This window comes from Erpetoichthys calabaricus, chromosome 3 (genome assembly GCF_900747795.2).
Source record: "Erpetoichthys calabaricus chromosome 3, fErpCal1.3, whole genome shotgun sequence".
NCBI lineage: Eukaryota > Metazoa > Chordata > Cladistia > Polypteriformes > Polypteridae > Erpetoichthys > Erpetoichthys calabaricus.
In genome coordinates this window covers 223665793-223693134 of record NC_041396.2, presented here as the reverse complement: position 1 = coordinate 223693134, position 27342 = coordinate 223665793, and the positions used below count along the sequence as shown (strand labels likewise).

The 27342-nt window shown below is 36.9% G+C and overlaps 1 protein-coding gene across 1 annotated transcript in view; it reads right to left on the bottom strand.

Moving 5' to 3' along the window:
- LOC114649428 (PC3-like endoprotease variant B) overlaps positions 1–27342 on the bottom strand; it is a 534722-nt gene that overhangs the window by 73788 nt on the left and 433592 nt on the right. Inside the window, exons 8-9 of the mRNA XM_051924671.1 lie at positions 16442–16552; positions 5127–5220 (exon numbers count right to left, since the gene is read on the bottom strand). Coding sequence (XP_051780631.1) covers positions 5127–5220; positions 16442–16552 — 205 coding nt within the window. The remainder of the gene's footprint in view (positions 1–5126; positions 5221–16441; positions 16553–27342) is intronic.

Sequence of the window (27342 nt, the reverse complement as noted above, 5' to 3'; positions counted from 1 at the left end):
ATACATATGATATTGAGTTTGACTGTCACTCATAAGTTATTTGTTTTAACAGTTTGTCATTTGTTTGCCAAAGTTTATTTTTGGGGGGGGAACAGTTGGACTTTAACACTGTAAATTATTCACTTTAAAATGTATGGCCCTTTGCTGTGATTACAATTAAACATGAATTAAAATCACATTATTTTCCTATTTTGTTAGACTGTCTTTCCCCAGAGAAAAAAATGTCAATCATATTACACAATCACTCATGGTTTCTTTGAAAATCTTTTCTTTTGAACCAAATAATAGTAAAGACCTTCTTTTAATTGTTTATTTTCCTTGTTGATTATATTTATGTCTCTAAACAAAACACCCACATTGCAATGGCTTCTGTTGTGATGTGAGATTTTGCATATACTGTAAGTTGATAAATATTTTGTATGTCTTTATTTGTAATTTAGGCAAAGCAATGTAATATTAGTGTTACATTAGTGAGAAGCATTCATGTTTACAAGAAACCAGGACTGAGTCTCTTTGAATTTTACGGCAGGATTTGGGGAAAGTGCCTGAAACAAGTTTGCTAAATGTTTTTCTGAAGTCTCTCAACTCCCACACAAAGCCAGGCTGCCTAACTGCCAAGCTTTACCTTAACAAATGGTTTTGGGGGATGGCAGGTGTTAAGATGTTCTATTCCCCCATTGGTCTGAAGCATGGCTGTTTGGAATTGGCTTGTATCAAAATCCTTCAAGTACCATGACACCTTATTGGCTGTAGGGGTTGGACAAAAAAACCCATAAATTTGCTTGCTTTATATCACTCTCTCTCTCTCTTACTAACATCTGATGAAGGAGCATCTCACACCATGAACTGACAAGGACAACACAATGAAGAGCACAGCTCGGCAGCCATATTGAGACAGGCATGTGGCCTGTTCTAAAGAAAGCTGACCACCAATGATGCCTTAACTAGAGACATTTTTAAGTAACTAACAAATCTGTGTGCCGCCTGAAACTATACATCACCATTTAATCAGGTTGTATGATTGCCAATATTCAAGTGTACTTTGCATGTTGTTATTATTTATGAATATTATCAATAATACATTGTTTAAATTGTAACTTAACTCCTGCTTGTCTTTTACTATGCCTAATTGCTTGAGATTATAGATGTAGAAGGGAAGGTGGGGAGAAGTTATATACTATAATACCTTATAAACAGTGGTAAGTCTGTGAGATTAAAGGCATTCTGATAAAGGCTACATATTAATAATACAAAAGGAGAAAGTAGAGCAATATATTAATCTACCAAGACAAAACAGCTTCTTATTTTCAAATGAGGAGGTCACTTATAATATAAAAAGTTTTTGAAACAATAAAATTAAAATATCATCCATTCATTTTGAACCAGACTATCTTGACAAAATCAGGCACAAGACAAGGACCAATCCTGGGCATAAAAAATTCACACCAACACTAACACTCACTCACAATTTAGTCAATTTAACAATAACAGCAGCAACAGTAATAATAATAATAATATCTGCATTAAATTTGGACTAGACAAGTGAAATAAAGTAACCAACAAAACAGACAAACTTATCTCAGGACTGAGCACTAAATGGTGAAGCCAAGATTCAAAATCTTGATCAGGATGAAGATTACAAGTACAGTATCTAAGTGAAGGTCAGAGAAATAGTATTCCATATGCAAAAATGATAGAATGAGTCAGAAATGAATACTACTGCAGAATCAGGCTCATTCTCAGCACTGATTTCAAAGAACAAAATGCAGGCTATTAACAACTTAGCAGTGCCAGTGCCACAGTACAGCTTCAGGATTATCAACTGGAGAGAGCAGGAAATTCTGGGGATGGACAGGAAGATAACCTACTAAATGTGTAAGGTCTCTTGCACCCAAAAACTGACATAGACCAAATGTACATCCCCAGAGAAAGTGGTGCCCGTAATATGATTGAGATGGAGTGTGCGTACAAGAGCATGACTGTCAGCCTTAGTGAATACATCAAGCTTGGGACCGACAAATATACCAAACCCATAATAGAAGAACAAGAGCAATAAAGGCTTAAAGAGAATAAGGAAAGTCTTTTTCTTGTTATTATTCCTCCCCTTCATCTCTTCCCACTTCTATGTGGGGTTGATGTGCCTGATCAACCTTCTCCATACAACTCAGTCCAGCACCTACTCCTCAGTCAAAATCTTCTTTTATTTTACCCATCTACCTCTGCTTCAGCTTTCCAAATTTCCACTTCCCCTATACTGTAATTCTATTTCCATCACCAACATGTTAACTGTCTCTGCTCATCACACGTCCATACCACTTCAACCTACTTTCCTGTAATAGATATCTCTCCCACTTTTGTTATACCCCTGATTGTCTCATTTCTTATTCTGTACTTTTTACATATCCATACATTCATCTCAACATTCTTAGTTTTGCCAAATCCAACTCTTGCACTTCTTTTACTGCCCATGTCTCAACTTCATACATCATTATTGGTTTTACCAATGTCTTAATACCTTACATTTAACCTTCACACAATACTCCTGATACCTTCTTTCAATTGTTCGACCAACCCTACACTCTGTGGGTTATCTCTACAATCTAATTCTGCATTTTGGGCTACCACTGATTCTAGATATTTAAACATATCCACTTTTTTTCAATAGCTCTCTTTGCAGGCTAACTTCTGAGTCCTGGTCATCATTAAAACTCAAATATTCTGTCTACTTCCTATTGATCTTCCAGCATCTATCTTCCAAAGCCCTTCTGCATTTTTCTAACTTTCTCTCCACTTTCTTCTGTCTGGTGCTACATGATAAGATATCATCAACAAAAAGCACACACCAGGGGGACTGGTCTTTAATCCCATGACTCAACACATCTATAACCAGATCTAAGAGGTAAGGCATTAGAGAAGACCCCTGTTGCAGACCTGCTCTAACTGGAATCTTGTCTGTTACCTCAATACTGTTTTTAGTCCTCACTCCCTCATGCATATCCTGCATAACCATCACAGACATTTTTAGTACTCTTTTCTCTCTCATGCACCAGACTCATAATGAGACAGACAAAACATAAGAACACCGATACTTAAAACCCAATATTTGTCCCCAGACAACAGCATCCAGTCTTGAGACCATCAAGAATAGGTTGAAAGCTTCACTAATCAGCACAAAAATTAACAACCTCTCACCAAAATCACTCTAGAGTCAATTATACAGGTATACATTGAACAACTATGTTAACAAGAAACTGATCTCTGGATGACTTCAAGGCTCTGATTCTCCTCATGCCAACTCAGAGTGAGGCTTTCAACACACACTGTCACCAGAAGTATAATCTCAAGATGGAAGTTGATAGCAAGTGCAGAATATGCCAGCAAGAAGAAGAATATATCTGTCATATTGTTGCTAGCGCTTAAAGAACACACCCATCAATTGACATAATCAGGTAGCAAGCTACCTGCAATGATCAATGTTCTGTGACCTTGGCCTCCCAATGCCTGATAACTGGTATGATAACCAGCCTGAAAAAGTTATTGTGATGGAGAACACCAGCATTATGTATGAAATGGTTGTCTATCATTCTCCATGACTGCAACAAGAGGCATTGCCTACTCATTGATGTAGCCCTTGCAGATGATGCAAATATCTCAGTCACAGAAGTAGAAAAACTTAGCCAATATAAAGACATTGAGATTGAGATTTCATGCATGTGAAACACAAAGACTTGTGTGAATGTGGTTGTAATCGAACCACTTGGAACTGCTCAACTGGGTTTCCACAAATATCTTGATGAGGGCGCCCTCCTTGGAACTGCCCACATGGGTTTCCGCTAAAGAGCAAACAGCACAAACAGAAAGAACAGATAGTGAAGATAAACATAGTACCTGCTCCTTGGATACAAACTAATATATTAAACATGAAGCACAAAGCTCTGAATTAGAGTAAAAAACTATAAATATGATTTAAAAAATGCTAGAAGACCAAGAACAAATAATATAATGATGTAAGTTGCCTTTTAAAACAATGAGTCGAATCAGCTGAATGAATTGCTTTAGGAAAGCCTCTCCAAGTCTGGATGTAATAAAGTTGAAGGATCTGTCACCCATAGTTCACAGCTTAGTTTGATGTACAATAACACTGCCAGCATTATGGGGCTGGAGTGGACAAACAGGACTTGAGTGTGATTGGCCACTGATGTAATTCAGTGCCTAAAAATTTATATTTTCATAGGTTAGCAATATAATTTTACTTTCAATCCTATAAGACACATTGAGCAAGTGAAAGGATGGCCAGAGCAGGCATTAGGTGGTCACTACTGCAGGTCTGAATGAGGACCTGAAGCAGCTGCAGCTGAGATAAATAGATTATAAGTTGCACTTACCAGTGGAGGGATACAGTAGTAAATTCAGAATGTGTTAAAAGTGTGTTGCCACTTAACCTGTCACACACAACCCTGGGATACAGAAGCAAAACTGAAGTATTCACTATATTTACTGGACTCTCTTAATCAAATGTTAGGGTTGTGGGAAGTTGACAGCTATTCAGACAACATCAGTTGTTAGTCAGGAATTAACTCTGTACAACATTGGACACTGGCACACCTCTGTACACTGGCCAGTTATCCTAACACACGTCTTCAAAGTGAAGGATGGAAATTTGAGGACCAGAAGAAAAAGACAAGCAGACCTGAAGAACACATAAATTCCACAATGGCAGGAATGTGTATCCAGTCTACAAGTGCTATCATTCCAATTCACTTAGCCACTGTACTGCTAAACTATATACAGTACACAGATAATAATAATTTTTTCGCATCAACATATTAGAACATACTTCTACTTGCCAACTCTCTTTCTATACAAAAGACTTTAATGTTTTATTAATTGATCTTTGCTTTATATTGAAATTGCTTTGCTACTGTGAAAATGTACAAAATAAATATGAGAACAATTTTTCAATGATCAATAAATCTAGTAGTTTATATCAATATCATTCTTTATTTCACTGAATTGCACACTGATCACAAAGCAACCATAAAAGTCCTCATTTGGATTTAGCTACTGGTAATAGATTTAAATCCTTGCCCTTTCAATTAATTAATCTCAAAGCCTTCACTCCTAACCTGGACGTGTTCCAAAACATTAATTGCATTTTCGGTGCCTCTACAGGCGTCTGTCGGCACAGGCACCTCCACACTTCCCCCAGGTGAGATAATACTGTTGAAAATATAAAGGAAAAAATTCAGAGTTAAACCACAGAGGTAATCATGTAGTAGTCATACAAGTGCCATGAAAGAACTGATAAACAAAACAGGGAAAAAGCATAAAGAAACCATAACTGATGGCCTGTTTTAGTATTCTTATCGTGAACCGTGCAATTATTGTTAAAACACTTGAAAAGAAATATTAACAAAACTCAGGCTGTTCTTATCTACATGTAAAATCACATACAACAAACCTTACCTTGTCTTAAACATATTCAGATTCAGGCAGTTTCAATACTGTATTTATTGACATATTTCATATTTAAGATTGGCCCCAGCAGACCCCCGTGACCCTGTAGTTAGGATATAGCGGGTTGGATAATGGATGGATGGATGGATATACAGTTTGAAAAATGAAGAAAAATGCATTATTAAACCATAAGGGTGGAATAAATTCAGCAATTATGAGAAATATTAATATAGGAGCTGTGTTTACATTAAATCAAATAAGTATATGGACAAATTTGTAATGAGTGAAAACATGCATACACACATGCACACTGTATCTCATTAGTAAACAGACTTAAATCAGTTTGGAATCAGAGGGAAGACAGAGCCTATTCTGACAGCATCAGATGCAAGGCAGGAACCAACCCTGGCAGAAGTGCCAATCTGTCATTTGCAATATTTGCAAATACTCACATTTTCTGGGTCAGCTTAGAGTAACCAATTATCTTAAAAGATAAGCCTTTGGGATGTGTGTAGAAAAACACCTGAAGGAAAATCCACACCTTTCCATTAGTGATGAAAGTATGATTGTCTGTTTTGCCCCATCCATGCTTATTTAATAACCTAAAACATGTAGTTATGTTTACTGGTTACTTTAAATATAATTTGTTAGGATTTTAATTTAATATGTGTGAAGAGACTCTATGATGGATTGGCATTCTGTTGCCAAATTGGATCCTGCCTTGAAACCAGTGCACCCGTATAAAGGACAAAAAGGCAAAGTAACAATTGAATAGGATGGATGTTAAAGTTACAGCTGTCACACATTCACATCAGTGGATCATCCTCCTGGCTCTTTTGAGGTATATACTTCCACCCCAGGTCGAGAGGGGGCCCTGGTGCTAACCTTATCCTTTTTTGTTCCCTCCACAGTGCCCAGTCAGGGTAATTGACTCCACTCCTTCTAGTCCCACTGCTACATAACCCGTGATTCTTGGAAGAATTTGTCACTCGTTAAGAGAGTGCATTGCAAGAAGGAGCTCCTTCCCATCATGACTTTAAGAGGCTTTATCAGCCAAGAAAGTTTTCTGAAACAAGGGCCCTGATTTTTCGTTTGTTTGGTGCCATCAAAAGCACATTTTTGTTTGTTCATTGCTTCTTCATTTGTTTCAATTAAATGGGGACAGACCTAGTTGGTGCCCCAGTTCCTTTCATCAATCACAAGCTTTACTTTAGAAGCACTGTACTGAATGTGAAAATTAAAATATAACAGTACCTGTATATACAGCAGTAAGTAAGATACCACTCACATCAAAATACAGGAAAAATTGCACAATGATTATCAGCTCAACTACCAAAATGTATTAGTGATAAAATTTAGAGAACAATTTTAGCAGTTGACAAAAAAAGTCATTCAACAAAAACATTTAATTTTGCAGAACTACACTGAACAGAATTAGACAACAATTACAACTGTATTGCAAAAGAAGCCTGCAAATTGATTTTGTCAATTTTTATTTTAACGATTACAGCTTTCAAAATTTGGTAGGAAGTGTAGAGGCCCTTGCTTTTCAATGATTTTGGCACATCTACACCCACAGGACATGACCAATTTCTTCCACTGCTCTGGCTTGATTTTGTTCCACTTGTCTTGCAGCTTCTTCCATAATTCTGTAACTGTAGTGGGTTTCTTTGACATAACTTTGTTGCCATTTATCTTCCTGAGATTTACAAACAGGTTCAGATTAGGAACCAGATTATCACTTTGATAATCTGAATTTTTAAGAATTGCTTCACCCATTTTGCAGTGTAGCAATGGGTACTGTCATGCATAAAAATGTCTGGCTATTTAGGTGACGCTTGCAGGGAAGGAACTACACGTTGCAGAAGAATGTTCTGTTCCATATTATCATTCTACTTTCCATGTAGCTGTATGACAGGCGTGACTCCTGTTGCAGAGGGCATCCCTCACACCATGACACTTCCAAATCCAAACATTACTAACTTCTTCAAACACTTTGGGGTCAGTCTTTCCTCAATTCAAAGCAGAACATTACCCTTCCTATCTGAACCAACTGAATTAAACTTGCTTTCATCAGTGAAATGGAACTTTGGACCAGTTATCCTCAGTCCACACAACATGCGTCTCATCAAAGGCAAGTCTAGCTTTTTAATTGTTCTTACTAATGAGGGGCTTGGACACTGTGGATTAGGCCTTCAGCAATTCCAACTGTGGTATTGAACTGATACCTCAAAAAGAGTCTTCATATCATATTGTTTTCTTATGCACTCGCCTTACTTGGGTGAACGGCTTTTTTTCAGAGCTTGAATGACTTTGTTTCTTTGTATAGCTTCAACATTGGAGAAATTATGCTCTTGCAATGACCATCTTCTCTTCCAATGTCTGAATGGGCCATCCCATCCAGCCTTCATCTGAACAATCCAACATTGAAGCATTTCAGTGACTCTAGAGCAGCTCACCATCATGCAAAATGCCTACCAGTGCTGATTAATCTGTTGATGTTGCCTGGTATTTCCTTCTCTAATTTTGATTGCCGACCTTCTTCAATTATCTTGTTTAAATCGTTATTCTGTGCTATGAGATGAGAAATATGAAATACAGTATGATTACAATATGATAGCGCTTTGAGTACCGAGAAAAGCGCTATATAAATGTGATGAATTATTATTATTATTATTTTTATTTCAGTAAGTCTCTTCTGTTCATGTTAAGGTAACATTTGATTTGGATAAGCAGTTTGTAAATTACAAAAAATTAATTTGTTCTCTAGTTTTGATTGCTTGTGTATTTTTGGGAAAAATGCTTTGATTGAATGAATATTTTGGTATCTCATCACATCTTCTAAAAATGCTTTTCCTAGTGGGGGTCACGGCTATTTTGATATTTTTCTGAACAAAATTACTAGCATGCTGAGACTATTAATGAGAAATGGTAGTTTTTGTTTTTGTGCAATCTCATATGCCTGGGTCTGTTGTGTCACAAGCTTTACAGAAGCTGATTAGAAGGGGACACTGAGAAAACATATCGAGGTTATGCTATATACTGACTGTTTGTCCTCTTCCTCTGCAGCTGAGAAGACTTCAGCCCAGAAGAATTCCTCTGCACGCATCTTTGACCTGTCTTTAGCTTTACCTCTTCTGGTCTCCAGAGTCTATAGCTCAGAAGATTCTATTTTTTTGGACCAATGAATGACAAGGGCACATCTGAGTAGCCAAAACAAAAGCCATTTTTTTCCATTTTGCAACACCATTCTTTGTTTTATTGGTGACAAATGGGAAATTCTGATTTGGTATCCAAAGTCTCTTGTCTAATATTTTCCAGTATTTTTAAGCAGTTTTGTGGGTTTTTTTTTGTTAATTTAAGGGTCTGCTTTATCTATTCAAGAGAAGTGTATTTTGTTGATAAGAACAAAAGAAATAGGCAATTTTAAAGTTTGCCTAAAATTAAAAAGTCTCAGAATTACCATAAGTAATTTCAGATTTCTCACGAGTGCTCTTTAGAAATCCAGTAACAGGACTTTGAGATTCTTGGCTCTCAGGTGAATGTAAACAAGCATTACAATTTCAAAAGAACTTAGAAAATGTATGCTTGATGTAACATTCAGATGTGTTCAGGGACAGCTTTGAAATTTGGAGCATTTTTAGTTTTATTTACTTACTTTATAAAAGACAGAGATATGAAATTTTTGTCTTATATACGTTTTTTTGTAAGAATGAATCATTATAAAACAATAGACATAACAGAATGTAATCACATGTATTAGTAGAGTTTCAGCATTTTACAATATCATATACTTAAAAACTGAGGCTGTGGTAGCTGAAATAGCTTTCACTGACACAAAATATCAAGTGATGTAAAAATTGTATTGATTCATATTCTTTTGTTAATTGTTATTTTTGGAGGGTCTATTGCTAACTGTAGTTGATATTTAACATATCATTTTTGAAAGAAGTACATAATGCAGAAAAAAATCTATGCGCTGGCACACACACTAGCAGCTAAGGTGACAGTGTGCTCCTGGCCATGTGTACAACTCTGATGCCATTTCAGTAATTTTTATTGTTGACTTGTTTTGACATCAGGAGAGCCTAACAGATTTGTAAATAAGAAAGTTATACAAGTTGAAATAACTTCTTCCAAAGTAAATTTGAAAGAATAAATTAAACAGTAATTCAGCCCACAGAAAATGTTTTTGATAGGTGATTTCAAAACTTTTCACATGCTTTTTAAAAGAAGTTTTTGAAATTTCACAAATTTATATAGTGCTCTGTATTTAAGATATCTCAGGGAAAATGGACCTTTCCTGAAAAACTATGAGGTATGCTAAATTTCAACAAAACTAGTTCACTGGGAGATAAATTATTTTATTTGAATAGACAAGAAGACAATGTGAACAATTGTTGTTTTTCCGTTTATGCAAATGTTCCATAAAAAAGGAATAAAATAATAAAATAATTATATCAGTAAATTATTTTATTTTAATAAAATAATTGTTTCAGTATGCTGCTGCTGGAGAATGTGAATTTCTCATTGGGATTAATAAAGTATCTATCTATCTATCTATCTATCTATCTATCTATCTATCTATCTATCTATCTATCTATCTATCTATCTATCTATCTATCTATCTATCTATCTATCTATCTATCAATCACCCAGGACTGATCTTTTGCCCAATACTCCTTGGTGTGTATGAGATAGTACATGTTTGTGCTTCACCATCTAGAATCTAAGAGTCACTGGACCAAATATTCATATTCCACATTAGATTTACAGTTGAAGTTTCTTTTTCTTCAAAAGATGAGGTCAGTAACTCTGTTATTCAACACACTGATTCCATTATTGTTACTATTTGTTACTTACACTAGATTATTATAAGCATAAAAAGTACAGAACATGGTGCTTCTTTTGATGAGCAAGTACGGAATACAACAGGTATATTTAAATGAAAAAATATAATTTTATTAAGCGTTAATTGAGTGATGGGCATTTTATGGTCTTATAGTTTCTCCACATCTCAAGCTTGTATATGTTAGGCTAACTAGTGGCTCCAGTTGTATCTAAGAGTGTGTGTGTGTTGATGTGAATGTTCTTTATGATGGACTGATATTTCATTCAATGTTGGCTCCTGTCTTCACTTTAATGCCATTTTTACAGGCCTTGGCGCCCTTGTCACATTCTAACTGACAAACAGATATTAAGAAAATGAACACATCAAAAAGTCACATTTTGCACTTCTAGACCAATTTAATAAAGAAAAGATAGCTGTTATGATACATGCCAGCATATACACTCTACATAATAGCTCTAATCTGAGAACCACAACTACGGCTACATAAACTTATCAACAATGGTGATGACCAATCACAAAGGCATCATAATACTGCAAACAACACAGAATTGCATGCCAGAAAAAGATGGACAAAGATAGAATGAAAAATGTGTTTATCTGGCTTTCTATCCTAACACATAAGTCATAGGTGAACTAGGAAATGGTGAAGGCACTGCTGAGGCCTGATATTTGTTAGAGTAATAGTAATAATATTGTCTTGTGCACAGAGTAAAGTGAAATTCTGAGTAGCATGTTAACAAACAGTGAATACGTCATCACTCATGATAAGTACAGTAGAGAATATTTGGAAAAATACAATTGCTTTTTATGCTGTTGGTGTACTCACTTTCAGCATTTATCTAGGACTTAACTGAGGCAAAATATTAAATAATTAATACAGATTTACAGTCAGAGTTATGCACAGTTAAAGCTTAAATCCTTTGGTCGATATGAACAGACATACACATGCATATACAGTATGTATATAAATATGCATTCACACAAATACAAAAACATATTGTACATCAATAGAAAGAAAATGATAAATATATTCAAAGTTAGATTGCAATGGTGGAAATGTTCAAGTATTCCTATTAACATTTTTCAATAATATTTGTGAGAAATACAAAAATCACAATGATAGTAGTGTGAAAGTTGATGATATATGAAATGTAGATTTATTTTATATTCATTAGCTTGGACTACATTTGGATCTCTCACTTTAGTGACGCTATGGCTATTTAGGTAAGGCTGTGGAAGTTGAGTTTATTATTTTTCTTCCATGACTTCAGTTGCTACAATACTATTAAGAATTGTTTGCCATCTCCAATAAAATAGCAAATGCTTGGTTCTCAGGAGCTAAACAGACATTTTCCTCTTGCCAAAACACTCTTACATTCTGCTAATACCTTGTTAAGAAAACCTACACTGGGTACCAGGTCTGAAACTAAAACATTTCCAGTTTCCTTTCCTTAAAACTCCCTTTCTAAAAATCAGTCTTTCTTAATGATCTTGTCACTTATTATAAATCTAGTTTTCTCTATCTTGCATAAACATTATTCAGAATTTCTTATTCTGTTACCTTGTAAACTCCAATAGCAAGCATCTGGGCTATAAATGTATAGTTTTCTTATCCGTACAAGATCAGACGGGATTCTTTTCACACTCTCAATGCTTACTGTTTTTGACGTTGTAGCTGTTGCCACTCACGCTCAGCAGGAGCTTCAAGCACTCTTGAAATGTTTCTCATCAGCCTACAAAGATTTTGGCCTCATTAAACTGGTGATAGGCCAAGATGTCAACTCCAACTCTTCCACCAGTGTCATCACCTAAGAGCTGGAAGTTGTCCTTGAGTTCCCACAACTGAGCTCAATGATCTCAGACAACCTGTCCCTCAAGAAAGAAGTTACCAAAAACATCAGAAAGGCAGGTACAACCTTTTCAAGACTGACAAAGAAAGGCCAACAGCAAGCTCATGGTGAACACCAAAGTCCAGCTCTGTGTCAATGAGGCTTACATGTTGCACACAAAACAGCGACACAACTCCTTTACATGTGCTCTCTCAGGCATATAATTGGCATCACTTGGAAAGGCAAGATCACCAGCAATGCAGTGCTTCAGAAGGAAGGTACCACACTCATCTTCACTTTTCTAAAGCATACACATATGTGCTGGCCGGATCATATTACACACATAGTCTGATGGTCAGATACCCAGTTCCTCCTCATTGTAGATCTGGCCTCTGGCAAGAGGCCAACAGGAAGACCCCAGATGTACTATAAAGATGTCTGCAAGTGTGACCTCGAGGCTTTCAGCATCAGCACCAGCACTTAGCAGTTGGTCGCCTCAGACAGAAGTTCATGAAAGGAGGAGGTGATGAAGAGTCTCTCAAGGTATGAGGTAAGAGAGTCCACAGGAAGCCTGCACCCAAGATGTCAGTGCTCCCTCAGTGTTCTGATGTATACAGTGCAGTTAAGGACTGCCAATGTCATATTAAACTCCACATCCACAGCGAATTCTCCTAAAAGCAGTTTGCCATGAGCACAAATGCATGATCCCTCAGGATCAAGGCTGCCTGCTATACTATTTTAGACAAGACCTATACCCTCTAATAGAACCCCTATGTGGTAATGTAGTTCCTAAACATTTACCACCCTGCCAGTCTTTTTTATGGTGCCTTTCAATGTACTTGGAGCTTCTTAGCAGAACTAATTATCTGCCTTGTATGAATGCCCACTTACTTTGTTAACCCTTTCCATTATATTGGTTGAAACAAAATGGTGTGGTATTCACACTCAAAGAGTGCAAGTCATACTTCATATTCAGGAAGCACCTAATATTACACCTCAGTGTTTAAGAAATGAGAATACTCATCTGCAGACAGATTCAATGCCAAACTTACAACCTTAGAAACAACAACAAAAGCCTGTGTAAGGCATTGTGGACAGATGCAACCATAAGGCCTTCACAATATATGCTCTCCAGAAACATTTAAGAAGGAAAAAGCAAAGACATGGCACTATGGGGGAAAGTCTGTAATAACACAAGTGAGCATGAAACCTAGACCATAGTGATGGTTCTGATCCACTTGTCTGCAACGTTTTAGGGAGATGGCAGAAGAGCAGAAAAAATGGTGCACAGGTATAATATATGTAAATGATTTGGATAGGAACATAAGTAACAAGCTGGTTAAATTTGCAGATGATACCAAGATAGATGGATTGGCAAATAATCTGGAATCAATTAATCATTACAGAGGGCCTTGTACAGCATACAGGCTTGGGCAGATTTGTGGCAGATGAAGTTTAATATCAGTAAATATAAAGTATTATACATACGAATAGAATTTATTAGTTATAGTGGACTGTATGCTATCAATGTTCAGACAGTGTTCAGAAGCCATTAAGAAGGCTAACAGAATATTAGGTTATATAGCATGATGTGTAGAGTACAAGTCCAAGGCGGTTATGCTCAACCTTTATAACACACTGGTGAGACCTCATCTAGAGTACTGTGTGCAGTTTTGGTCTCCATGCTACAAAAAGGACATAGCAGTGCTAAAAAAGGTCCAGAGAAGAGTGACAAGGCTGATTCCAGGGCTACAGGGGATGAATTATGAAGAAAGGTTAAAAGAGATGAGCCTTTTCAGTTTAAGCAAAAGAAGATTAAGAGGTGACATGACTGAAGTGTTTAAATTATAAAGGGAAATAGTACAGTGGATCGAGACTGTGATTTTAAAATGATTTCATCGAGAACATAGGGACACAGATGGAAACTTGTTAAAGGTAAATTTCGCACAATCATTAGGAAGTTTTTCTTTACACAGAGAACCGTAGACACTTGGAATAAGCTAGTAAGTAGCGTGGTAGACAGTAAGAGTTTAGGGACTTTCAAAACTCTTTTAGAATAAAGTGGATAAGACTGACAAGCTTTGTTGCTCTGAATGGCCTGTTCTTGTCTAGATTGTCCTTATGTACTAATAAGAGTCCACCAGAGAATATTATGACCTGGTGGCCCTGAAGTTTCAAAATACCCCTCCATTCCTAAAACTGATTAAAGCACTAGCACTACAGACTCTAAATTAACCTAAAATGTGTTTTTAAGGCCACTCCCTTTAAGCTCTGCAGTGGTTTTAAAATTGAAGGAAGTTTGGGCAAAGGTTCACTTTCAGACGAGAAGAGAAACATGACAGTGAGTGCTTTATAGTGGTATCAGGAGGTGGAAAAGAAGGGGAGCTATTCTGTGAAAAGCAGCAGAGTTTGTCCTGTATCTTCTACTTCCTTCTGAAATTGTGCTCTCCATGGATTAATTTCTCTTTATGTTCTTTAAATTAATTAAACCATTTCTTTAGATGTTTTGGATTTTTTTTTATTTCATTTGAGCCCAGAGACAGATGCCCAGGTGGCACTTGACTATAAAAAATAGCATTACATTTTGTATGATTAAAAACAAAAAAAAATTGGCTTTAATAGTTGATCATTTCTGGTAATAATTATTACATTCTTTAAATCTATTCAAAACTGGAATTTACTACCGTCAAATGAAACACACATATCACTGCTTAAAAATTCAAATTAAATTGAATTCTCATCTTCTTTTGGTATCACTGTTACTCCAATTGCTTAGTTTTGTTGTCAAATAACAATGTTTAGCACAAAATATTGTACATAGTATTCTTATTTTAGTCTTCATTGACCGGTGACCTAAACAGTAGAGAGCTTTGAAGGCTGTGCAAATTTATGCTCAGAGCAAACAAACTCTCATTAATTCCACCAGTAATGAAGTGACCTCGCTACTGTGAGAACATTTCACGATAATCATGTCAGTTTATATCTGTATTAAGGATTTGCACAGATTTGTCCAGAAATACTCAGCAGTTTACATTGTATCACAACCGAACCACTTGGAAATCACATTGCTTTGTTTGTTTGTTTTAATTCAATTACCTGTGAGAATGATGGCCTTTTATTTCATGTAACACACTTCTCAGCTCATGGAATCGTTTCTAGCACTTTTCTGGCAGGGTAATTAAGACTTATACCACTTTAGAAAACAACAAGCCAAAGTAAATTATTTATTTCTTATCTGTAATTGATTTTTAGACTAAATTTACCATTAGATCACAAACTACAAGGCACAGAAATAATCCTGTCTTAGTCAGAATGTAAAATACGCTCCTTTGCCAAATGCTCATGTTCAATTACCTCAGGAATACTGAATTATCCAAGCACATTCATGAAAGGATAGACTTTAATTGGTAGAGTAGCCATTTTCAGCAGACAAATTATTTAGCGACTGACTGCATTTACTGTAAAAGAATTACACACTGATGTGGTCACACTCACTTCAGATCTTTTACATAAGAGAGACAAAAACTCCTGCATTGAAATGTATACAATCTAATATTAAACATTTACAGTCTGAGGACTTAAGGTCTCTCATTGAACAGCATAAAATAGTTTACTACATAATCATTAGTAATGTATTAATAACTGCATGATGCTAAAGATGGGCAAGAATTCAACTTATAACCATCCATTTATCCATTTTATGAACCTGCTTATTCCATTAAAGGGTCATAGGTAACTGAAGGCTTTCTTTGTAATTTCAGATGGAAGGCATGAATCATCCATGGGCAGGGCTCCAGTTCTTCACGTCACTGTTTACAAACATTTGCAAAATTAATTTTAATTTTGTATTAACATAATAAATAAAATGGCCTCAAGTTAATTCAACAGTTAATCTACCATTCATATTTCTGGCATGAAACCAGAGCAGATACACATAGACCATGATCAGGCACAGAATTCTATTCCAGGATGCTGCACCAAAGTACCATTTTAAAGATAATACTTAACAATGTATAAAGAAAGGGGTTAAGCATACTATATAAAGCATTATTTGTTAAGACTAATAAAATATAACCTTAACTTTAACTTAGTACTACTTACTGTTGTAACCAAATGATAAATGCAAGAAATATATAATATACTGATATGTTAATGGGACTGATAAAAGTTTAATCACTTTTTTCTTGCAATCTGTCCTTAGACATTCACAAGAGCTATATCATATTTGACAGTAAATCTAAACACCTGATTCATATGGCAGAAAATTTTAAATAAAAAACAATATGAATACCAAAACACATACCGTGGTGGTTCAAGAATGAGTTTTTCAATACAAACATTCTGAAGTCCTACGGTTTTCCAGTCTGTGGCTTGCTGAACCATTAGACCAGCATCTAGGAGGCCAAATCCATATCTTTAAAATATAAGAACAGGAAACCTTGGATTACAGAGGAATAGAATTGTAAAAGACAACAAATATACTGTATACAGTAGACCCCTGCAAAGTCGCGGTTCAGAGTTTGCGGCCTCAGTCATTTGTGGATTTTAATAACTAATAATTGTTAGCAGAAACTGCAAATATCCGCAATTTTTATGGCTTTTTCCGTGACAATACTGTACTGTAGAGAGAACAGGAAGCAACTGTAGAGGAAACGCGGCTTGGGATGGTGAAAGTAGCCAATAGAATTTGAAACTGCAACTCCCAGCAGTCCCTGCAGTGGCTCTGATTGGTCTTCTGCTGAGGGTGCTGGGACTAGTGGGGTCATAGGATATCAACACAGCTTTTAAAAAGGGGACCGGTGACCAAAAGCAAAAAAAAAAGTTTTTGTAATTTGTGTTTCAAGTTCCTGTCTCTCTGCCTTTCTTCTGTTGGGTTACCTGTACTTATTCGTTTTGACCTGGATCGTTTCGTGTTTGGTATCTGGATTGTCTGCCATCTGCCTGTGTACATGAGGACTGTAAGTGGATTCATGGCCATCCTGCAAAGAAAGAAGCCCTCCTGAACCCGTCCACCCATCTTCACCATTTCAGGAATTAGCGGTAGGACTATCTTTACATTCCCATTCAACGTGCGGATCTCTGGACTATCCATTTTCATCATTACATTTCATCCGTTGCCGTTTTTCATGAATGTTTTTAATGATTTACTGTGTGTGTTTTGTTGGTGCTTTGTTGTATTTAATGTGTAAGGGGAGCAGGGGTTGTATCGTTGTTTTCATTTATTTCATTTGTTTTCATTACATTATTTATTTGCTGTTTGATTACCGGTTTGCTTTGTTTTTGTCTCTGTTTGTGAGTGCGTGCGAGTCGAGCCAAGGCTGGGTGCTGTCTTCTCAGCGGTGTGAATCTTAGTGGCACCGGACCGCTACAGCATTATTCATTTCTCCGTGCTGCTGATTGACTGTGATGCATCTCCAGCTGAGTGTTCTTGTGTTTTCCGTTTTGTTCCTCCTAACCCTTAAACCGCTACAAGCAGCTATAGTCATTTCCCAGTGCCATTTGCGAGCACGCAGGAGCTGATCAGGCAGTGCTTTACATTCGTTGAGCAGGCAGCTCATGACCACTGCCAGCCCCCTTGTGAGCAGTGGGGGCTGAACGGACCCCTAGAAGACACGGAAGAGCCTCAAAAAATCCCTCTTAAAAAACGCTGGTAGACTACTTTCACATTGCTCCCTTACTTGCTGGGCTTACTTGCGGCTGCTCTGTTGCGTGATATGCTTCTCTTCCGACATTACTTAAAAGTCTGAACAGTGCCTGTCCTTTTTGGCTGATTGCTCTGTTTCTCTCTCCTCCCCCAGACATCCTCTGCTCCTGTTGGAATTCCCGCTCCCATTGTGCTACCCTATGATGTTTGCCTATTCTTTTAATCGATAACTAACTGCATATTGAGCTTGTTTTACTTCTGAAAGAGACATGTTCTTTGAAGTGTTTGTAAAAAAGTTCCTGTCCCTACAATCTCCTGTGTTTCTGTGCAATTATGTGACCCAAGCGTGACACCCTGCAGCCTCACTGTCTCTGGGATTGAGCCGCAGCACTAGCCTGCCAGCACCAGTGTTTACCTCTGTGTGCTTGCATGCTGCCAGTTCAAGCGCAGTTGGACTTTACTTAATTTCATCCATGGCGTCAGTTACGTCTTGTACATATTGTTCCAGTAGTTTTTTAAATAATAGTTTTTACAGTTCATTAGCAGTGTGTAAAATGATCAGTGTTGCAGTAATTGTGATGCTCTTTGCATGAAAAAAAATGTGTTCTATTAAAATTTCACTTTTTCTTTGTTAATTGTGACATTTACTTAAAGTGTAGCAAAAAAGTATTTGGCGTCCAGAGATGCATTAACCCCCAAGTATGTGGCAGTTTAAGGGATAAAGCCCCAAGATGCCATTGAAACTCCCTGCACCTTCTAAGGCTTCTGGCAATGAAAACGCGCTTGCATGAATTATAGTACATATAGCAGTAACATCAGTATTTTACATTCTAGCACTGTGGGAGACATAGCAGTACAGTACTGTACAGTATACAGGTTTACCTTTACATTTTTTTTAGGTAATGTATTAAGCTGAGTTTGAAATTAAATTGTTTTGGGGGCATATTTAGGGTTTAAACTAAAAAAATAGGCATTTTTTTTAACCACATCCAAAATTTGTGGTTTTTCACAATTCGCATGTGCTCTAGGAACGTAACCCCCACGGATTTTGGGGTTGTACTGTATTTTTGAATTTACTTTTAATAACAAAACTTTAAAGCACTATATAAAGTGTTACCAAACTGAGTGATTATCTAAATCAAAGTAATAAGTAGTCAGAGGCCTAAGAATTGCAGGTCTTTCATTCATTTTTATTTCATTTCTATAGGTATTTCAACATTTTGTCAAGGCAAAAAATAGATAAGAAAACTAATTAAACTGGATATGGAGTTTAACAGCAAGATATTTTCCTGGAAAAAGTGAACTGTTTATCTGGAGATCCTGAAACTCACTCCAAATAGTAATTTGCTGCTGTGGCAATGAATGGGGTGGAGGAGAATTGCTTGATTTAAAGTTAAAAGTTTTAATTCAATTTGAATGATGGACTGTTTGATGGGTGGCATGGTAGCTCAGTGATTAGTGCTGCTGCCTCTCAATTTTAGGAATTCGGGTTCAATCATGAACTAGTGTTTGTATGGATTCTGCATGTTCTCCTCGTGTCGTTGTAGGTTTCCTACTCAATTTTAAGGACATGCTTGTTAGATTAATTACTGTCTATACATTGTTCTCTTGTGGGTGACAGTGCTGGTGCTCTGCCCAGCTATTGTTTTCTTTAATGCTATTCATTTGACCTCTAGCTCTGTAATGGACTAAGGCAGTTTAGAACAGTGGTAATTGGCTAACAATTGTGGTATAATGAACACACACACACATAAATTAACATTTAGGCATGGAAACATTTCATTCAGAATATAGATTTTAATGAAATATTCTCAATCCAGCAGTAAAAAGTCTTTGGATGGCAGAGTGAAATTTCACACCTGGAAACACCTGGAGAGATCATAGGTTAAAGAGGGGTATCAATCTGGTATCTAGCACAAACCTAGCAAATAAATACCTTAACTGTGACCTCATGGTGCAAAGCCTACTATTTTTCTTGTTCACTTGTACAAAAAAAAAAAAAAACAGGTGCAGAGAATAGAATACTCTTCCACAGAACAAATAGAAGAATTTTCATTCCCAACTTTTAGGATGTTGATTGGCACAGGCTACATAATCTATAGCAATGATCTCCAGCTCTCATATATAATTGTTTCTCAGCTGTCTAAACTATCACTTGAAGGACAAGCCAGTGCTTTGTTCTGCAGCAAGTGGGGGCCAAATAGACCTGTTGCAAGTACTTATGTCACAGTGGAATTGCTATTTTAAAGATCCTAAATGCTGTCACTTCAGGTGCAGAATTATATGTACCTATTTAATGTTAATATCAACATGAAGCATTTTTGACTTGTGGCCCCAGATCCAATCAATTGATTTGGCTTCAGCCATTCATATCAGCACTTTTATATATACTGTCTATATTCTAAACATGCTTTAAATGTTCAAGCTTTTTAAAATGAAAACTTGAATTTATGGAGAAAGAGAAAATGTTATTTCCTTTAGCTGTACAGTTCCTTTGGCCTACTATATGACTTTAAACAACCAGTCACACCTACAACCTTGTCTGTTATACTGCTGAGGTTCACAATCAGACAAACATTTATGTAGGAGTTATTCAACTTTTTAATTTAGCCAAAATACTGCTCTTTCACCTTTTCTATCAAATACATTTTGTGGGCAACTATCTTTGCTTTAAAGATGAAGACACACAGCAAACCTTTTTCATAAACATTAAACACATTTCTAAAATACTTGTCATGGTAAATATAAATGAGTGTATGAGTGTATGTGAGTGTATTCTGTGGGCAACTGATGTCCTTTCAGGGTTAATCCTAGATTGGATTAAACTGTTATAGTAAATGGATGGACAAATTTCTTCAATTAGTTTAAATCAAACAGGCCATATTTTAAATTGACTTTTTGTTTTACAAAATGATTACAAGCATTAAACTGTAGAACCAGACCATTGTAGAATATACTCACAAACACTCTCGCACCAGGCGGCGGTGGAGAAAGTACTCAAACAATTTAGTTAAGTAAAAGTACAAATAAACAAGCACAAATGTACTCTAGTAAAAGTTCAAGTACCCATTGACATTTTTGCTTAAGTAAAAGTAATATACTTAAAATATTAAAGTAAAAGTACTTGTTGAATGCATTCCCTGATGCAACAGTATAAATATGGTGTTAGGTGAGCATACTAAATGTCCACTGTTTAAAATGCAGATATAGTACAGGTTGTGCCATTTTAATTAAGAATGATTCAGATCATGCTGCTAACTTAGTCTAATTTTCTGTTTAAAACAAATCCAATAATGAACTGTACAAAACAATTAATACATTTTGGCATAAATTTATTGCTACTGTGTTGTACTCATATGATGAGTGAGAGAATGTGCAATAAAAAGAGTTTTCATTTGCCTTTTACAATTTAGCTCTAACTAGAAAGAATCTTGAACTAGATGAGTGGTACTTCAACTCATGCTTTACACATCTAAATGAAAAGAGATGGCATCATGCATGCACCTTAGTACTCCCGTTGAGCGCTATTGAATCGATTTGTTTGTGTTCACAAATCAATTTCTAAGATTCACTGAAAAGAGTTGTTCAAAAAGAACGAATCCTTCGCAAATTGCCCATCACTGCCTCTGTCATAATCCATTAAAAAACAGCATTGTGACTGCAAAATGTAACACAATACCATATAGAAATGTGGTGGAGTAGAAGGTCCAGATATTTGTTGTAACATGTAGTGGAGTAAAAACCAAAAGTATCCACAGCTCAATCTACTTACTGCAAGTAAAGCGAAAAATGTACTTAAGTACAACAACAAAGTAATTGTACTTCATTATTTTCCACCACTGGAACCTGCCCATACTTATGATGTGAAGGAAATTGAGGAATCTGGACAAAACACACAAGGAGAAGACTTGCATATTCGGTGCAGATAGTAAACTCATCCCTGGATGTGTTTGAGAGTAACTAGTGCAGTATAAAATATAACAGTGTGAATGATAAAGGATCAAAAATCAATTTGAGCTGCAAATACAACTGAGATGAATAGCTAAATACCTATATTATAATAATAATAATAATAATACATTTTATTTATATAGCACCTTTCCCATGCTCAAGGCACTTACAGAATATAATAAAGAACGGCAGAATATACAGTATATAGCATTGTACAAACCAGATAAATAAATAAAGAAGATTAAAACAGTAAATTCTGAAAAAAAACAGACAACATAATTGATGGTCTCGCACACACATGCAGGTTACGTTGGCATCTTGACAGAGAAGTAAACTGAGAGAAAGGTAATAAAGTCAAGTAGAGCTAAAAGCCTTCCTGAACAGATGAGTTTTGAGTTGTTTTTTAAAAGAATTCATGGAGTCAGCTGACCTGATTAATTTTGGTAGGTCATTCCAGAGTCTGGGCGCTATACAGCTGAAGGCCCTGTCACCCATAGAGTGTAGATTAGTGAGGGGCACAACAAGATTACCAGAATCAGAGGACCTTAGTGGGCGGGCAGGCACATACAATAGTGATGGAGGAGGTCACTGATGTAGTTTGGTGCGAGGTTATTTAAAGCTTTGTAGGTTATTAGTAGGATTTTATATTCGATTCTGTAGGACACAGGGAGCCAGTGAAGACGGAGCAGGATGGGTGTGATGTGCTCGCTGCTGCTGGTTCGAGTAAGGACTCTTGCAGCTGAGTTTTGAATAAGCTGGAGCTGTGATATAAGATTAGAAGGGGCACCTGCCAGTAGGGAATTACAATAATCGATGTGGGATGTGATAAAAGCATGGACAAGTTTCTCAGCATTAGAGAAGGAGAGGAAGGAGCGAACACGGGATATGTTACGGAGGTGAAAGTAAGAAAGTTTCTTAATGTGATTTATGTGGGCGGAATAAGTGAGGGAGGAATCAAAAATGACACCAAGATTTTTTACAGTAGAGGCAGGTCTGATGAGATCACTGCCAAGATGGACTGGGAAGGAACTCATTTAATTAAGTTGCATTTTAGTCCCAATTTGCAGGAGTTCAGTTTTATTGCAATTTAATTTTAAAGAGTTCTGCTCCTTCCAGGTTTTAATTTCACTAAGGCAGGTTGTGAGCTGAGAAAGCTCTGATGAAGTTCCACTTTTAACATTGAAGTAGAGCTGAGTATCATCTGCATAAAAATGATAACCCAATCCATAACTACGGATGATATGGCCAACGGGAAGCATGTAAATACAGAAAAGCAGAGGACCAAGGACAGAGCCCTGAGGGACTCCTTGTGTGACTGGCACGGAGTTGGATCTGCTGTTGCCAAGACTAACAAACTCTTGCCTATCAGTCAGATAGGACTTGAACCACTGGAGGGCAGTGCCAGAGATACCCAGCATATTCTCCATTCTGGACTGTAGGATGTCATGTCTAACAGTGTCAAATGCTGCACTGAGGTCTAACAGAATTAATATGCTAGTTTGTCCAGAGTCTGCTGCCATAAGCAAATCATTGGTTACCCGTAGCAGAGCAGTTTCACAGCTGTGCTGCGCCCTGAAACCAGACTGAAAGGGTTCCATCAAATTATTAGAGGTTAGGTAATTGGTGAGTTGGGAAGCTACAACACGCTCAAGAACTTTTGACAGGAAAGGTAAGTGGGAAATAGGCCGGAAATTATTAAGATTGTCAGCATCAAGGCCAGACTTTTTTAACATTGGGGTTACAGAAGCAATTTTAAAAGTGAGCGGCACGGAGCCAGTTTCAAGGGATGAGTTTATTATTGTTGTAACAGTCGGGATTATGGCATGAAGGCAGGATTTAAGTAGTGTGGTGGGGATGGGGTCCAGTACACAAGTAGTCGGCCTCATCTTACAAAGCAGGTTATTAACAAACGCAGAAGTGACTGGTGAGAACTTAGAGAAGGAGCTGGATGGAGTGGGAAAACAGGGAGAGATATAAACAGATGATATATTTATGTTAGTTGAATTATTTAGATCTTTAATTTTGTTACGGAAAAAGTGGAGGAATTCCTCACAGACTTCAGTAGAAGAGGTAGTTGGACCAGATGTGGGTTCGAGTAGTTTATTAACTACAGAGAACAAAACCCTTGGGTTATCATGGCCACTTTCTATTATTCTGCCATAATGGGTGTTCTTGGCAGAAGTTAGTGCTTCTCTGTAAGCTCTTTGGTGGTCAGAGAAAGCCTGGATGTGCACTGTGAGGCCAGTCTTACGTGACATTCTCTCAAGGCGTCGGCCAGCTGCTTTCATAGATCGCAATTCTGAGTTAAACCAAGGAGCTGAGCGTTTAAAGGAAACCTCCTTATGTTTTAAAGGAGCCGTTTTATCTAATGCTGAATGAAGGGCTGAGTTATAGTGGTCAACAAAACTATATAGTGTTGATGGAATAGGTGCAGACAGTAAAAGATCAGAAATGGATCCAGAAAGGATAGAGGGACAGATATTTTTAAGGTTTCTGTAAGAAATTTGTCGTTTACAGGTAAGAGGAGGGAGAGGCAGTAAAACAGTGAAAAATACTGCTTTATGGTCAGAGAGTCCCAAATCAGTGCTGTAAATGTTGGCAACAGATAGTCCAGAAGTGCAGATCAGGTCCAATACAGTATATGACCGCCAGAATGGGTTGGAAAATCAACATGTTGTGTCAAGTCAAAACAGTCCAGTAAGGACAGGAATTCATTTCTCAGTTTAGATGTGGGGGTGTCAATATGGATGTTGAAATCACCAAGAAGCATAATTCTCTGAGAGTAAGAGCTTAGGTGGGTCAAAAGTTCAATCAGATCGGATAAGAAGGATGCATTGTATTTTGGGGGACGATAGAGAACAATGAGTGAGACAGGACCTGATTTTGTTATTAGTTTAAGAGCCAGGTACTCAAAAGACAATGGACAGTCAATCGGTATTCTTTTAATGTTTAAGTCTTCTCTGATAATTACTGCCAGCCCGCCTCCTTGTCTTGAGCTGCGAGGCTCTGAGTGGAAAGTGAAACCAATTGGAGTCGCCTCTGTGAGAGATGCAAATTCGTTTGGTTTTTGCCAAGTCTCCGTTAAACACAGAATATCAAGTTTGGTGTCAGTGATGAGTTCTGACAACACCAATGCTTTGCCATTAAGAGACCGCGAGTTAAACTTAAAATTATGTGTCATGGTAGACTCACTGCCTTTTACTGCCCAACAATATGTCCTGGTGTATGGAGTTATTTCTTTGGAAAAACATTTTTTTTTATAAAATTCCACTGGGTAGCCTTCTGGGCCTGCAGTTTTTCCACTTTGGAGTAAGTTTATGGCATCCAGTATCTCTAAAAGTGTCACAGGTGTATCAAGTTCTTCTTCACATTGAATTGTGGTATCTATATTTTATCAAAAAAAACCTCTTTAGCTGATGTCTCATTTTCTTTATACTGTAAGAAATATAAGGACTTATAGTATTCTTTAAATGTGTCAGTTATCTTTTTATACTCCCTGATTTTATTTCAAGTTGCTCTGGCAATATTTATTACTGCATTGTGAACTATCTGCGTATGGATTTGTTGAATTAGAATCTTGTTGGCCTTCCCTCCTTGTTCATAATAATGATGTTGTTTAAAGTTACTGATTTATAGTCTTTGCCTATAGAGAACCTCATTTGGAGATCTGGCATATTCACAATCTATTCTGGAGATCTCTGCAGTCAGTTCTGACACCTTCCTAGTCTCTAATTTGTTTTTATTAGAGAGACAAGAAATCATTTGTCCTCCTAAAACAGCCATAATTTTTTTCACTGAGCTTTCCGATGGAAACTCCTGAGTGTGCATTGGTCTCAAAAAATAACTGATTTATTTGGAGATGAATTCTATAAAGTTTCCATTTGCTAATGACATGGGGTTAAGATGCTGTTTCCAAGTTGAGTATGTAGAGCATAGTAATGTATACTCCAAAACACGTGGAATGTGGGCAGAGATGACAATAGCTTTGTACTTTCAAGATCTTGATAGTGGGTAAGAAATTATTATCAATGAAAAAATAGCCAGTTTTTGGAGTAACTATGATGTACAGGCCTGATTTGCTTGTGATTTTGGCCTTTCTTTATATCTGCAGGATTCTTTTTTTTTTTTTCTTTATTTCGCCTTATACAATTTCTTGTATTAGGAATGTGTTAGTTTTCACATACCCGATGGGGTCAGAGCGCAGGGTCAGCCATTGTACAGCGCCCCTGGAGCAATTACAGGTTAATGGTCTTGTTCAAGGGCCCAGCAGAGTAGGATCTCTTTTGGCAGTGACAGGGATTCGAACCGGCAACCTTCTGGATACCAGCACAGATCTTTAGCCTCAGAGCCATGACTTTTCACTCCATCTATTACACGATTTATTTTAATGCATTCTTGTTTATCATGATACAGTAAGAATTTCACTGTACTCTGTACATGAGACTATACTACTGCTACTACTACTACTATTATTATTGTCAATTCAAGTCCTGAATGCCCTGAACTGTCAACTTTGCTATGTTGCTATCTTGTTCCATGTATCTTGTTCTCTAGTGAAAAATATTTTCTAACGTCTGTACAAAAACTTACTCTATACCATCTTCCATCTTTGTACTTGTTGAATGTTGAAGAGCTAAAATTACTAAAGTAACAGCTGGTTTCTCCTTCACATTATCTCTTCAAAGCACCAAACACTTCTATCACATCACCTTTTAATTTCTGTATCCTTAGTTGGAAAATTATTGAAAAGTATTTTTTCCCTTTTTCATAGCTCATAGCCCACTGATCTTTTATTAAATTGAATTCATTTTTTTCTTTGTTTCACATTTCAAATGGCACTTCCTAATGATGTTATTTTCTTCTAGGTTTCCCGGATTTGTATATTAGGACATGATAGCCTTTTGCATTGTTGTTGACATGTAAGATCGGTTTTTTTCCATTTGCATTTGTGTTGTAACGTGTGAGTCCCTGTCTTGCATCCCAAAATATGAGGCTTAGTCTCAGTACTTTAGCAAAACCAACTCTATTCTGCTTGAAACATGAACAGCACGGTTATTTATTGTAGTGGGATCTACCATTCTCCTATACACAGACACAGCAATCAGGCAGGGTCGTGGCCAAGTTAGTTGCCATGAAATCCTGTTCCTGCATTTATAATGTTGCTAGCATCACCCAACGACGGCAAGTGCTTATAGCATGACTGCGAGCCACTGCAGCACTGGGAGCCTGTGGTTGCCCCAGCAACTGATAAACTGTCTTCCACAGATGCGGTGACCGCACTTCGGGACGATCTTTGCCGTGTCGTCCCATTGGGGGGAGTCTCCAAAGAGTTTAGAAACCTTACAGTGTATTGATTGAACCCTGCAGAAAGTTAAAAATAATTGTTTTAAATAAATCTAAGAATACAACATCGTCATTTAAAGTGTTTTATTTCATCACGTTCGGACTCAGTCAGCAAATTTAGTTAAAACTTATAGAATGGCAGTCTGGTGAAAGCTACCAAGAGTCCCTGACTGTTTACATCTGAATTGAGACTTAGGGATTAAGGGATATCTAGTTTCAGATTTTGCCCTGGAACCTTGTGTGGGGTTTAAGGGGCCGTGTTCCAA